The sequence below is a fragment of the Muntiacus reevesi genome, chromosome 4, assembly GCF_963930625.1.
Source record: "Muntiacus reevesi chromosome 4, mMunRee1.1, whole genome shotgun sequence".
Lineage (NCBI taxonomy): Eukaryota > Metazoa > Chordata > Mammalia > Artiodactyla > Cervidae > Muntiacus > Muntiacus reevesi.
The window spans coordinates 57,732,600-57,746,813 of NC_089252.1; the positions used below are offsets into that span (position 1 = coordinate 57,732,600).

A 14,214-nucleotide genomic window follows, 5' to 3' on the forward strand; every position below is an offset into this window, starting at 1 on the left:
TCCATTTGTCTTCATAAGAGATTGTTGAGCCAGTTCTTTAGAGCATTAACAAAACCTTATAAAGATGTAGTTGCTATATGTGAAGACATTTAAAAGGTAAAAATTTTGTGGCATCTCTTGGCTAAGCCTGTAGTTTTTGAAACATTTGGAGCGTAATAATTTGGTATAGTGGACTGACAAAATTCAGAAAATGGGTTATGACTCTGTGTGTCCTTGAATAAACCATTTAATGCATCTGTACTTAATCTTTTCATGTGTGAAATGAAATTTAACCCTGTACATCTGATGCTGTAGGTTAATCTTTTCACAGTGGTCTACATCTCAGTTTAAATGGAATTTGCAAATTAATATGCCTGACCTGTTGATAGGCGGGCAAAAACCAGAGCTTAATGTTACTGCAGGAGAAACCAGGTCGTTCATTAACATCTAATTGTTAAGTATAGTTGGACTTTACTGGGAAATCACTATTGGCAAAAACTGTTTGACATCTCCAGAAGAAGCTACTGTTATTTATTTTACTTTTTCTTACAAAAGCAATTAGGAATTCACTTTAACACTTAAGTGGTTGACTTCAGAAGCCTGAAATCTGTGATGTTAAAAATAAAAATTGAAACAAGCATTTCCTCTAACTTAAAACTTAACTGTTAAGTTCTGTCCTTCATGTTTAAAATTAAAGTTTTAAACAGTTAAAGACTACGCCAGTGGATGTAGCGTGACGAGCGTCTCGCTCACTGAGCATCCTGAGTGAGCGGGGTCTCATCGTCATTCCTTTTATACGCAGCGTTTTCTTTCAACAGTTTTAATCATGTAATATCTGCCTAAGTACCCTTTCTATCATCAGGTTTGGCTTTGGGAGGTAGTAATTTCAAATACTTAAAGTCACCTTGGAAATTATTTTAATTTAGTGACGGAATCTAAAGGTCCTTCGGGAAAGTTGCTGACCTAAATTGATTTTTTAAATATTTTATCTCTAAAAAGATATTGTTTTCTGAAACTTGACACTTCTTTTTTCCTATGGCTTTTAAGAACAGTTGTGTTTTTGACTACTTGAATCTTTAAAAATAAGTAGTAGTAGCAATGGTAGGAAACATTTTATTTAACCATTGATTGGTCTGTTGAACCTCAGACTTTCTGGATCTTTTCTTTGGGTTGCTTAGGTAAAACCTCAGTTCCAGGAGATTTTAAGGCTGTCTGAAGAAAATATTGGTAAGTTTGTACATTATAATTTTTAAAAACAATTAAGTCTCTTTACTCCAGAAAAATACTTTATTCATTATATGCAAATTGTATAAATAAGCTAACAAGTACAATTGAAAAGGAAAATTTATACTATGGAGTTCTTGGGTTTACAGCACTGCTACATCTAATATCCTTTCCATGGAGTAGTAGTAAGATTAATCTCCATCAGTTTTATTGTAAATATCTACCTTCTGTAATCAAATTGTCCTAAACCTGACCTTCTCAGACTGTGTACTTATTTGTAACCTTGGAGGTTTGAAGTGGTGCAGTTGAAATACTGAAAAGGAAAAAATACAGAGCATGTAATTCATAATTAGTTACTTAGAACTGTTAAAAATTAAAACAAGTATAACTGAATAGAATGTAAGATATACATATATATTATTTTTAGTGAAACATGAGATTTTTAAGAAACTACAGGCTTTAATGGGCAGCTCCAGCCCCTCTGTTCATACTTTTCAATTACTGTCTTAAGAAGTCTGGTTATAGCACCAAGAACTCCTTTAAGTGTAGATCTTATGTCCCTGTGTATTTTTCTAATTTCTAGGAATGAATTGTGAAAAATATTAAGGACAAAAATGTATAGTCCCCATGATTTGTATTGTAATTGGCTGTTTTGGATGTGTAGGTAATTCTTATCTCAGTCTTACCTTAGTGATTTGATTTGAGTCATCTGGAAAACTCCCATTTTTGTCTGTCCTCAGAGGTAATTAGAGAGTGAATAAATGACTCCTTTTAAGTTTGAAAATGTCAGTGAGGTGTTTGTTTTTTTTTTGACATGCTTCCTAAAGTTTATATTCAATAGCTTTCTAATGGTTTAATTACTTGAAATTAAAAATTGGTATTATCTGTTTAGTTAATTATTCATTCTTATGATGATAGCTTTCAGAATTATTAGTTACAAGGTGATTATATACAGTATATATGTTTGAATTCAACTTAAGCTTATGTTCATAGCCTCAGATTTACCTCTCAGCTACCATAGTCACACTCAGTCAACATCAGTACTCCCCAAAAGATAAAATTACTCTTGCCAAGAGAATAAAAAACCTCAAATACTAATTGATATAAAAATAGATTCTTTTCTGGTGAAAATACTTTCAAGATAGTTAAATGCATGTTTTTAACTGAATTCTGTATGTACTACTTTCTGAAAAGAATTTAAAACCATATAAGAATAGAAAAAGTAATTTTTTAAAGTTTGAGTACATAAAAGCAAATGTTGTGCTTCAAATAATGCCTAACATCAGTAAGTGAGAGCTGTTGGTGCTATAAATAGCAACTGCCATATCATCTCTGGACCTGTTTTTAAAAAATCGTCTGCACATGCTGCATAAGAAAGAAAATCTGATGTCTTGAACCGTCACAGGACACTCAGCTGTGGCTGGTGCTTTCCCCTCTCCCCAAGCTGTGTTTAGTCTCCCTACTCCATGAAAATGGTCGGGCTTCTGTCTGGCTTCTGAAAAACCCCTGTGCAGGACGCAAGAAGAGCTCTGGAGCTAGGCTGATACTAGAAACTGGGTAGCGTCTTGATGTCTAGAAGCAGGGTAAATATGTATCTAGGTGTCTCCTTCAGCTGAGTACCTTGATGATTTACTGAATGCTGCAAATTAGAAGCCTGAAAATTCATACAACATGCTTATACGGCCACTTGGGAAACTGTTAAAGAAAGCTCTGATTTATGACTATGCAAATAACAGTATAGCATCTCATTTTGGTCGTTAAAGTTTTTCCCATCTATCAAAATTGTGTATGCTAATGGCTCTGAAAAGTATTAAGTTGCATTTTCACAACCACCAGTGGATACGTATGTTTTGATAAAAGTATTTTTAAAGTAATGATAACATTTATTTGTAATCCTTGTAACCAATTGTAATTTAAAATATAATTTGTATTATGACATTTTGCTTTACATTTAAAGCATACTCAGATATTTAAAATTATTTTTGTGATTTTTAGATTCCTCAGCAGGAAATGGGGTCCTCACTAAAGCTACTGTCCCCATTTACGCAACAGGAGTCCTTACATGTTATATTCAGGTAAGGGAAAAATTCTTTGGCTGGAAAATGTACAAGCATTGTCTATTTAGAAAGATAGCTAATGTTATGTCTTTTAATGTGTTTATAAGTGAAAATAATACCCATAAATGAGAAACAGATTTATTTATTCTTCTTATTAAATAAATAATTTATAGTAGAAAACATGTTTTAATAATAATTTCTTGAGGACTATCTCTGTTAAATAAAATTAGAGATTGTGTGCTTCTTGATATTTTATTTAAAAGTGTTAGATTGTACTTTGTAGCAATTTCTTTGTGTTTCATGATAATTTTTTCATTAATAAAGCACACATGTTAGCTGAAGCACACTGCAAAATGCTGTAACATACTGTTTCAGCATTTTTAGCAAAGTATTTTGTAATCCTGAAACATGAAGTATTGTTATAACTCTTTTATTGCTCATGGTCTTTGCTCAGCTGGGCGTCTCTTCTGCTGTTCTTGCTGGTAGTCGCTGTGTGGCTGCGTTCACCTGGTTGGTTGGTGGGGCTCCTGGAAGGGTGACTGGGCTTCAGTCCCCACGGTCTCAGGGCCTCTCTCTGTCTGCACGTCCTGTGGAGCGGCAGAGCCAGATTCATTCTGTGCTAGCTTAGGGCTCCCAAAATTGTAAGAAACAGAATTTGCTAGGCTGCAGCCTAGGCTTTGGAATTAGCACACTACTGCATTCTGTTGGTTAAAGCAAGTCACAGGTCCAATCCGGATTGAAAAAGAGGAAACTGAATGAGAGTTTGACCCAGGAGGTGGCTCATTGGTGGTCACCAGTATAGCAGACCACCTCACTCTACATAGCATTGCTTTAAATTAACACGTTGTGTGTTAAGGCATATCAGTCGTTTTTAAATGTGAGGCAGTCCCACCTGTGAGTTGAAAATATGGACTCAAGATAAAGCATTTTTAGAAATCATGACACAATAACTCCTATGTAGTATTTCTGACTGCTCCCCCCAATTAATCTGAATGTAATCATAGGAAAACAATAAAATAAATCCAAATTAAGTTTTAAAAAAGAATGGGAAAATCAGAGGAAGATCTTTTTTCCCCTGTTTTCCACACTAATTCTTAACTTTTTTTGCCTTTTGAATTCAAAGTATAGCCATTCATATTTATTGCATTCTTCTTCCAAAACAGATTTGAACCATCTTATAATATGAAACTGTAATTCTCCAATATCATAAGGTATCTTGTAGTAGAAGCTCCAACTCAGTTAAAGTAGTGCAGTATTCTTTTAACTTGTCTACCCTAGTTTCTCAGACTACCTCATAATACAGATACATACAGGATCTCTGTGTTTAGAATATTTTAAGTCATGTAACCTTAACAGATTGAATCCATTGTTGTCGTTCAAGTTGTGGAGATTAAGTCCTAGCACGTTACCAGGCACAACAGCACAAATACCATTTTCCTCTTTAATTTTGCAAGCTCTTCCAGCAGGATAACAAAGGTGATGTCAGTATTTTCCTCTCTCATTTTTAAGCTTGGGCAGTAAGTATGCTAAGTATGTTGATTTTGACCATAAATAGTATTTTAAGGCATAATAAATATGAGATACATATTGTAAGGCCTGATAAAGTGTGAAATACAAGGTTTGTCTCACAGTAGTCCCTCAGAATAGATTTACTGAATACATCAATGTAGACGTATTTTTTGAGTAACTGTGAAATCCAAATATCTAAAGAGATAAGAGCTTTGCTGCTATTTACAGAACAAGAAGTGAGTGGCTATCAGAGGTTGCCAGTGCTTAAGGAAGCCCACGCCAGGGTTTTTCCTACGAAACAGGGTTTTCTATCGAGGTAGATTTGCCGCCCTTGCCGCTCTGACAAACGGCGCCTGTTTTGAATCGGGCGCGGAAGCAGTGCTGCTTGTTTTGAAATTTCAAAGTTGAGGAATCGTGTTGCAGTAAATTTTCAAATCAAAGAATTCACTGCTCATTTAGCAGTATATTTTATAGCTGTTCCCTCACAGTTAAGGTTTTTCAGGTTTACAGTTTATTTTCCAAATTTTGTGAATCCTCTGATACAGTAAGCAACTCAAAATGAGTGAGATCTCTGTTCCACCGTAGCTCTGATGGTGGCGTGTCAGTGTTTCCGTCCCTCACTAAGCAGACCAGCATATTATAAAACTGCTGTGTCCATCCTTTATTCATGCTGAGCATTACTTTTGTCGGTCCTTTATTTCTGCCTCACTCTAAATTAACCTGACCATGTAGGAAAAGTTAGATGATAATCCCGTCTTCCTCGTGGATCTAGTGATGTATGTGCCTTTTTAGTCACTCAGTCATGTCCAACTCTTTGTGACCCCATGGACTATAGCCTGTCAGACTCCTCTGTCCATGGGATTTTTCAGGCAAGAATACTGGAGTGGGTTGCTGTTTCCTTCAGGGCTCTTCCTGACCCAGGGATCAAACCTGTGTCTCCTGCATTGATTGGCAGGTGGATTCTTTACCACCGAGCCACCAGGAAGCATTGATACTGACGTATATAGAAGCCACTTATTGTTGACATAATATAGCCCTGAAGACAAAATATTTGACTCTAATTTATTGTATATTTATTTCCTGATAGAAAGTCAGATTCTTTCCCTTACAGATTCTGGCTAATTTAACATACAATTATCTTTTTTAACTGTACTATTGAGCAGACTTGCTTTTTCTAACAAATTTCTTAATAGTGTGCTGTGTAAACAAAGAAAGAAAGAAATATTTTCTGATTATTAAAATAATGGTTTGTCAAAGAAAGCTTAAAAATAAAAGTAATTTTTTAATCAAAGGTATGACTATTTTCGTTAAGGACACAATGTTCTATATTTCAGCAAGTGTGCAACTTCTCACCACTAATAATTTCTCGGTTATCAATTTCTACTCTGAGGAGGATAACTGTTTTAGTGGCTTATATTTAAGTATTTAGAGCCAAAATTAATGGGAAGTTAAACTGTTAAAATCAATTTTAATAAAAAAATATACCTTCTCATGTTTCAAACCAGAACTATCTCATCAAACTTTCTGCAGCGATGCAAATAATCTGTATCTGAGTTGTCCAGGGATGTAACCATACATGGATGTTAAACAGCGTGAATTGTAATTAGTGCAGCTCAGGAACTGAATCTTTGATTTTATTTCTCTTTAGTTTGAATATAAGTTACCACATGTGGTGAGTGACTACCATATTGCATAGCTCAGGTCTAAATCTATGAATCAGAATAGTGTTTGTCCTCATACCATTGGGATCGTAGATATGCTTAATAAATATCTTTAATTAAAATGCTTCCAAATTAAGATATTTCCCCCTTATTTGATAAAATTTTCTAATTGTAGATACGAAATGATGGTTTTTAAGTTGTACTTGATTGCTTGGAAATTCATTATCAGTCTTTTTCCTCTGTAGGAAGAAGACCGAAAGTTGTTGATTGGATTCTTAGAAGATGTAATGACCTTGCTTTCATTATCTCATGCTCCTCTTGATAGCCTGAAAGCTTCTTTTGTGGAACTGGGGTAAAAATAATAGCTTATAGTTTTTGAAAGCTATAGAAAGTTTTAAAATTGGTTTTATAGACTGCATATTTTTAGTCTAAATAAAGATTAGTATGCACACCAAACTTCTTGATTTTTTACTTAAGATTTTTTTGTTTTTTTTTTGTATGTTTTAATATTTTGTAATAATACATTATAATAAAAGAGTGAGGTGAAGGATACAGATATGTCTTCTTTGAAGCAGCTGGAGGCATAAAATCAAGTACAAATTCAAAGAAAATTCAGTGGCCCCAGGCTGGAAAAGGAGTCCCAGTGAAAGCCAGATCCCTGGGCTCCCTTTTCCATTCCAGTTGATTTGCCTGGTTTACCACACAGTTGCACTCATCTCACTGGCAAAGTAAGGCTCACAATTCTCCAGGCCAGGCTTCAACAGGACGTGAACCATGAACTTCCAGATGTTCAAGCTGCTTTTAGAAAAGGCAGAGGAACCAGAGATCAAATAGCCAACATCCACTGGATCATTGAAAAAGCAAGAGAGTTCCAGAAAAATATCTACTTCTGCTTTATTGACTATGCTAAAGCCTTTGACTGTGTGAATCACAACAAACTGTGGAAAATTCTTCAAGAAATGGCAATACCAGACCACCTGACCTCCCTCCTGAGAAGTCTGTATGCAGGTCAAGAAGCAACAGTTAGAACTGGACATGGAAGGACAGATTGGTTCCAAATAGGAAAAGGAGTACGTCAAGTCTGAATATTGTCACCCTGCTTATTTAACTTGCATGCAGAGTACAGCATGAGAAACACTGGGCTAGATGAAGCACAAGCTAGAATCAAGATTGCCAGGAGAAATATCAGTAACCTCAGATATGCAGATGACACCACCCTTAGGGCAGAAAGCGAAGAACTAAAGAGCCTCTTGATGAAAGTAAAAGAGGAGAGGGAAAAAGTTGGCTTAAAACTCAGCATTCAGAAAACTATGATCATGGCATCTGGTCCCATGACTTCATGGCAATTAGATGGGGAAACAGTGGAAATAGTGACAGACTGTTTTGGGGGACTCCAAAATCACTGCAGATGGTGACTGCAGCCATGAAATTAAATGACGCTCCTTGGAAGAAAAGTTTGACCAACCTAGACAGCATATTAAAAAGCAGAGATATTACTTTGCCAACAAAAGTTCATCTAGTCAAAGCTATGGTTTTTCCAGTAGTCATGTATGTATTTGAGAGTTGGACCATAAAGAAAGCTGAGTGCCGAAGAATTGATGCTTTTGAACTGTGGTATTGGAAGACTCTTGAGAGTCCCTTGGACTGCAGGGATCCAAGAAGTCCATCCTAAAGGAAATCAGTCCTGAATATTCATTGAAAGGACTGATGCTGAAGCTGAAACTCCAGTACTTTGGCCACCTGATGTGAAGAACTGACTCATTTGAAGAGTCCCTGATGCTGGGAAAGATTGAAGGCAAGAGGAGAAGGGGACGACAGGGGATAAGATGGTTGGATGGCATCACCGACTTAAATGGGCATGAGTTTGAGTAAGCTCCGAGAGTTAGTGATGAACAGGGAGGCCTGGCATGCTGCAGTCGATGGGGTCACAAAGAGTCGGACACAACTGAGTGACCAAACTGAACTGAACTGAAATCATAATCACGTCATCTAGCTGCTTAAGTAGCTGCTTCTCATTCTTTACTAAAAACAGGTTTATGTATTTATTAATGACACTATCTTCACACCCAACTTAACCCTTCCACATGGTGGTTTGGGTTATCCTAACTGATCCTGTACCAACCATATGGCATATATAGGACAGTATTGTTTCCCCAGTGTTTATAGATGTCAGAAATTAAGACTCACTAAGGAAAATTCTGAAAGAGACGGGCATACCAGACCACCTGACCTGCCTCTTGAGAAACCTGTATGCAGGTCAGGAAGCAACAGTTAGAACTGGACATGGAACAACAGACTGGTTCCAAATAGGAAAAGGAGTATGTCAAGACTGTATATTGTCACCCTGCTTATTTAACATATATGCAGAGTACATCTTGAGAAACGCTGGGCTGGAGGAAGCACAAGCTGGAGTCAAGATTGCTGGGAGAAATAGCAATAACCTCAGATATGCAGATGACACCACCCTTATGGCAGAAAGTGAAGAGGAACTAAAGAGCCTCTTGATGAAAGTGAAAGAGGAGAGTGAAAAAGTTGGCTTAAAGCTCAACATTCAGAAAACAAAAATCACGTCATCTGGTCCCATCACCTCATGGGAACTAGACGGGGAGACAGTGGAATCAGTGTCAGACTTTATTTTTTGGGCTCCAAAATCACTGCAGATGGTGACTGCAGCCATGAAATTAAAAGACGCTCACTCCTTGGAAGGAAAGTTATGACCAACCTAGATAGCATATTAAAAAGCAGAGACATTACTTTGCCAACAAAGGTCCATCTGGTCAAGGCTATGGTTTTTCCAGTGGTCATGTATGGATGTGAGAGTTGGATTGTGAAGAAAGCTGAGTGCCGAAAAATTGATGCTTTTGAACTATGATGTTGAAGAAGAGTCTTGAGGGTCCCTTGGACTGCAAGGAGATCCAACCAATCCATCCTAAAGGAGATCAGTCCTGGGTGTTGATTGGACGGACTGATGCTGAAACTCCAATACTTTGGCCACCTCATGTGAAGAGTTAACTCGTTGGAAAAGACCCTGATGCTGAGTAGGATCGGGAGCAGGAGGAGAAGGGGACAACAACAGAGGATGAGATGGTTGGATGGCATCACCGACTCGATGGGCATGAGTTTGAGTGAACTCCGGGAGTTGGTGATGGACAGGGAGGCCTGCTGTGCTGCAATTCATGGGGTCGCAGAGAGTCGGACACGACTGAGCGACTGAACTGAACTGAACTGAAGGTTACAACTTACCCATCTGACTCTTAGTCCAGTGTTTGTTCTCATAAGTAGTAAATTTTATTTTATTTTTTTATAATTTTAACTTTTATACTATCAAAGAGTTGAAATGTCTATCATCTTTGCACATGCTTAGAGAAACTTAGTTCCTGAATATGCTATAAGTCTGTAGCTGTATAAGGTGACTTCCCTTTTTTCAAGAATCTTAGACGTAGCCTATTAAACCATAGAAAGTAATTCTATATGTTTTGCCAATATTTTTGTCATTAGTATTCCTCAGAAAGGTAGAGTTTTTCAGTACCCCAGTAAGACACTGTGGCTCTCACTTTTAGCATTGATTCTTTTTCTTGCAGTGCAAATCCAGCTTACCATGAGTTACTGTTAACTGTTTTATGGTATGGTGTTGTCCACACGTCAGCACTCGTGAGGTGTACTGCTGCTAGAATGTTTGAGGTATGTAAACAAATACTTCTGTTTTTTCAGATCATAATGATTTTCTTTGGAAGAGGGAGAGGGAATATTTTTTTGAAGGGAGGGAGCTTTTCATACTATGTTACATTGATGTATATTTTGTTGCATTGAATAGTATCTAGTTGTGTACTGTGAGATGGGGCAGAAATTTAATTTTGGAATATTTCGATTGTTCTTTAGCCTTATTGGTTCCTTGAATGTTGTTATATTATCATTTCCTCTTTTCAAATTTCTTTTAAATCTTATTTATTTCCATCCTATGTAAATCCTCTTGGCTATACTTTTCTATTTACTGAGGCAAATGGCTATTAAAACAAACTAAAACAGTAGAGGGTATTTATAAAGTTGTAAAATATAGTTGGACTCATGAGTAAAATATACTTTGATTCAATCATTGCAATTATGGAAATATTTATTGATTACTCCTATTTTGTTATTTCCTCACATATCATATCTGGAATAACAACATCTCTATACTTTAACTGCCCATAGACTTAGAGAAGACACTTCGTATAATTTAACTAGATTTTCTTAAATTGCCACCTACCCAAGTTTAGTATGAAGATTGGAATACCTGCCTATCTTTTTTATCCTTCACAAAGGAAATTGTGTCAGCCTAGTTTATGTATGTATGTTTTTAGAACTTGAATTTGAACACTAAAACTGGTTTTGAATGTTTTACTGTTCTTGAGTCTTATCACAGAACCTTCTTGCCTGGGTTCAGCATCTGTCTCTGCCACTTCATGCCGAGCTCAAGCTTCTCTGGCCTTGGTTTTCTCATCTATAAAGTGAAGATAATAATAAGTATCCATCTCAGAGCATGTTTAGTTAATATTAAATGAGTTAATACTTGTAAAAGCCTTAAGACAGTGTCTGACACATAATTAGAAGAACCTAATAAATGTTAGCTATTATTATGATGGTTGTTTTTTAAATCTATTCCTTTACTTCGCAAGATAATATAATAGTTTAAGAAAAGTGCGTTTGTTCAAGCTAAAACTGTCCCTATTGTGTGTTTCATTCTTAAAATGTCTTAAAGCATTTATTTTCATAAGAAGAATGAGATAATTCAATTCTTCCTACATTTCAGAATTTTTAGATAATTTAAGGTAAATTTCAATCAAAGAGTTAGAGCACTGATAGATTTTAAAACATCTAAAACTTTTAAATTTTTTGTGGTATCTAAAGAAAATTCCATTCTTATCAGAAGATTGAAAATCTTCTGTCCATGTTATTCCACAGTTGTACAGATTTGATCCAAAAAACCAATCACGTGTTCTTTGTCAAGACAAATGCCAAATTAAAAATTTAGCTAGAGGCCTAGCATAATAAGTTCCTTTTAGGTAGAAATAATTTTTGATTATTCAGTATGCTGAAAAGTTATAACCATGAAAGAAAAAAGTCTTTCTTTAGTCTCCTCTTTCCCCTAAAAGAAAAGAGCATCGTATTTCTTTAACATACTTTCTTCATAGAATTGTATTCTAAGACCGTAAGAGCTATTTCTTTGTCTTAAACCATTTATTTCTAACGTGTCTATATATACTGATGAAGCATACCATATAAATGAAAACAGTTTAAAGAAAATGAGGTCTCCTCCCTTTTTACTTGTTTTTGTATTTTTTCTGCCTTATTTCTTACATGTGACTTTTGTCTGGTTTTGGTTTCTATGTCTGCTGTCAGTGCTGGTTGGAAACTATACTTTTGCTTAAGCAGTTTTCAGTATTCTCAGGTTGATTATGAATTTCTGAGTCTAATTTGAGAGACATTTCAATATTTTTTCAAATTCATTTATGATAAAAGTAGTTTTACTGAGCATGCCAGTAAAAGTCATCAGGAAAAATTAAAATTATTTTTGTCAATGAGCCTAATTTTAAACAAAATTGCATTAAAAGATTAATTATTTCATAAGATTTCTTTTGATACTAATACATTATAATTTACAATTATGCTTGCTTCCCCTGCCACCCAAAAATGACTTAATTCAAAATAAAAATGTAAAAAAGGGGCACTTAAAATTCTTTAAGTTTTTAATGTCAGAACAGAAACTATTGATAAGAAAGTGAGAAATGGATATATCGGGAACTTGATATTGGATACTTAGTGAAATTGAACACTAAATTTAGCTCTGAGTTTTCAGACAGCAGGACAAAAAGGGGAAATCCAGTCACTGTTAAATAAGAGAAAGTATATTCTTGATGTAACAAATTAGTATTGAAGTTGATTTATAAAAGAGACTCTCGTGTGACTTCTAGTGTCTCATAGTGGATTTCCCAAAAGATGCAGAAAAGAAGCTTCATTTAATGATTTCTTACATCAGTCATAAGGAAATAAAGCAAGTGATATTAAGACCGCAACTCAAAGAAGGCATGGGCTTTTAAAGACCAGTGAATGAGTCCATTTTAAGACTTTTTGGCTGGCACAATAGAAACCTTTCAAAATGTACTTTGCTGATTTAAATCTAAGCTATTTTGTTTATAAAATGATACAGAGAAGAGAGTTTTATTTAACAGTCCAACTCCTTGTGACCCCATGGATTGTAGCCTGCCAGGCTCCTCTGTCCATGGGATTTCCCAGGCAAGATTACTGGAGTGGGTTGCCATTCCCTTCTCTAGGAGATCTTCCTGACCCAGGGATTGAACCCCCGTCTCCTGTATTGCAGGCAGATTCTTTACTATGTGAGCCACCAGGAATGCCCTTTTCTTTATAAAATGATACAGAAAAGAAAGTTTTATTTAACAGTATTTGAATTTCTTCCCCCTATTTCTTTCTGCCTGACATCTGTAATGCTTTTAAAGTAGTAACAGAAATTGTTTTGTCATTTTATTCCTGTCTAAATTATCCATGGTTCTGTTGAAATAAAAATTATTTCAGAATACTGAAACGGATTCAAAAGTACCTGTTGGGTTTTTGTTACTAAAAATTCCGTGACATCTGTCATCTTCTTGGAGGACTAGTTCCCTTACAAGGTGAAGAGATTAATTAGCATTTAAGATTAATAACTTGTATTTACATTCTGAAATTGAGATTATAGGATTAGGGTGTTACCCTTCTCTGTTGAAGCTCATAAAATGCTGTGGTTTCTATAAAAACAAAATGCATATAGCTCAATATTGTCCTCTTGTTCTGCGATTTAGGGTTGGCTGCTTAAAAAAAAATTGCTTTATGATTAGGTCTAATTGTGGTTATCATATTGTTTTTTAATTTGAGGTTTTAGAGTAATGAGCTGTTTGTAAGCATTAACTCCTTAGACCAACCAGAAATATTTTTTAATTAATAATTTCTTTTTCTAAATGTATCACGAATCTTACATCCTTTGAGTCATCATCATAATTCTGCTTGCATTTCTTGAATGCCTATCCTTTGTCAGACACAGTGTTTAAGTGTATTACATGCAGTTAGTAGTGCAGTGATTCTTGGAGGTAGTTGATAGTCACCATTTTCAGATGAGAAAACTGGGTTTCAAGCGATGGTGTAATATATGTGGGGCCGCGTGCCTAGCAAGTGGAGAGCTAGAGTCTGAACCCAGGTCTGAGGCCCACATGAAATAACTCCTTTGCACTAGGCTGTCTTAGGTCTCTGTACCTCAAGAAAGAAAGCTCTGTGATGTAAAAGACTGGGAATTTTTGTATGTGATTTTTAAATTTACGTGCTTTAGAACAGTCAAAAGCAATTTAGTGGTGGCTGCTAGCCGTTTGAGTTTGGTTTAAAGACAGTCCAGTTTGTACCTTGTTGGTCAAAATAAAATTATACCAGGTTTATTTAAAAAATTTAACCGTAGAACCCAGTATGTTGTCTTTTTTGCTTCTTTAAAAAAATAATAATAATAAAGGATAAATCTTTATTTTAAATTGCCTTTTAATTGGATATGGAAATTGTGTAGACCATGTGACCAAGAGTACCAGTTGCCATTGAGTTGGTGGCAGGCTGTTTTCGGGGACTGCTGGGCTGTGGGAGCTTTATTTTCCTCCTCAGCGTTCTCTGCCCTTTTAAGCACTCCAGTGGTAATGTTGGCTTAGCTTCTAATTTTGGTTTTGCTTTTGTATTTTCTCTTTCTCTTGGTTGTGCCTTTCTTCTCCCCGTGGCAT

General features: G+C 35.7%; 1 protein-coding gene across 4 annotated transcripts in view; it reads left to right on the top strand.

The window, feature by feature from the left end:
* Positions 1-14,214, top strand: part of RELCH (RAB11 binding and LisH domain, coiled-coil and HEAT repeat containing) — a 112,551-nt gene that overhangs the window by 75,490 nt on the left and 22,847 nt on the right. For all 4 annotated transcript variants that reach the window (XR_010662937.1, XM_065932857.1, XM_065932859.1 and 1 more), the window contains exons 19-22: positions 1,158-1,206; positions 3,199-3,278; positions 6,676-6,782; positions 10,012-10,111. Coding sequence is in view for 3 of the 4 variants with exons in the window: in XM_065932857.1 (XP_065788929.1) it covers positions 1,158-1,206; positions 3,199-3,278; positions 6,676-6,782; positions 10,012-10,111 (336 nt within the window). In the remaining variant the exon portion in view is untranslated. The remainder of the gene's footprint in view (positions 1-1,157; positions 1,207-3,198; positions 3,279-6,675; positions 6,783-10,011; positions 10,112-14,214) is intronic.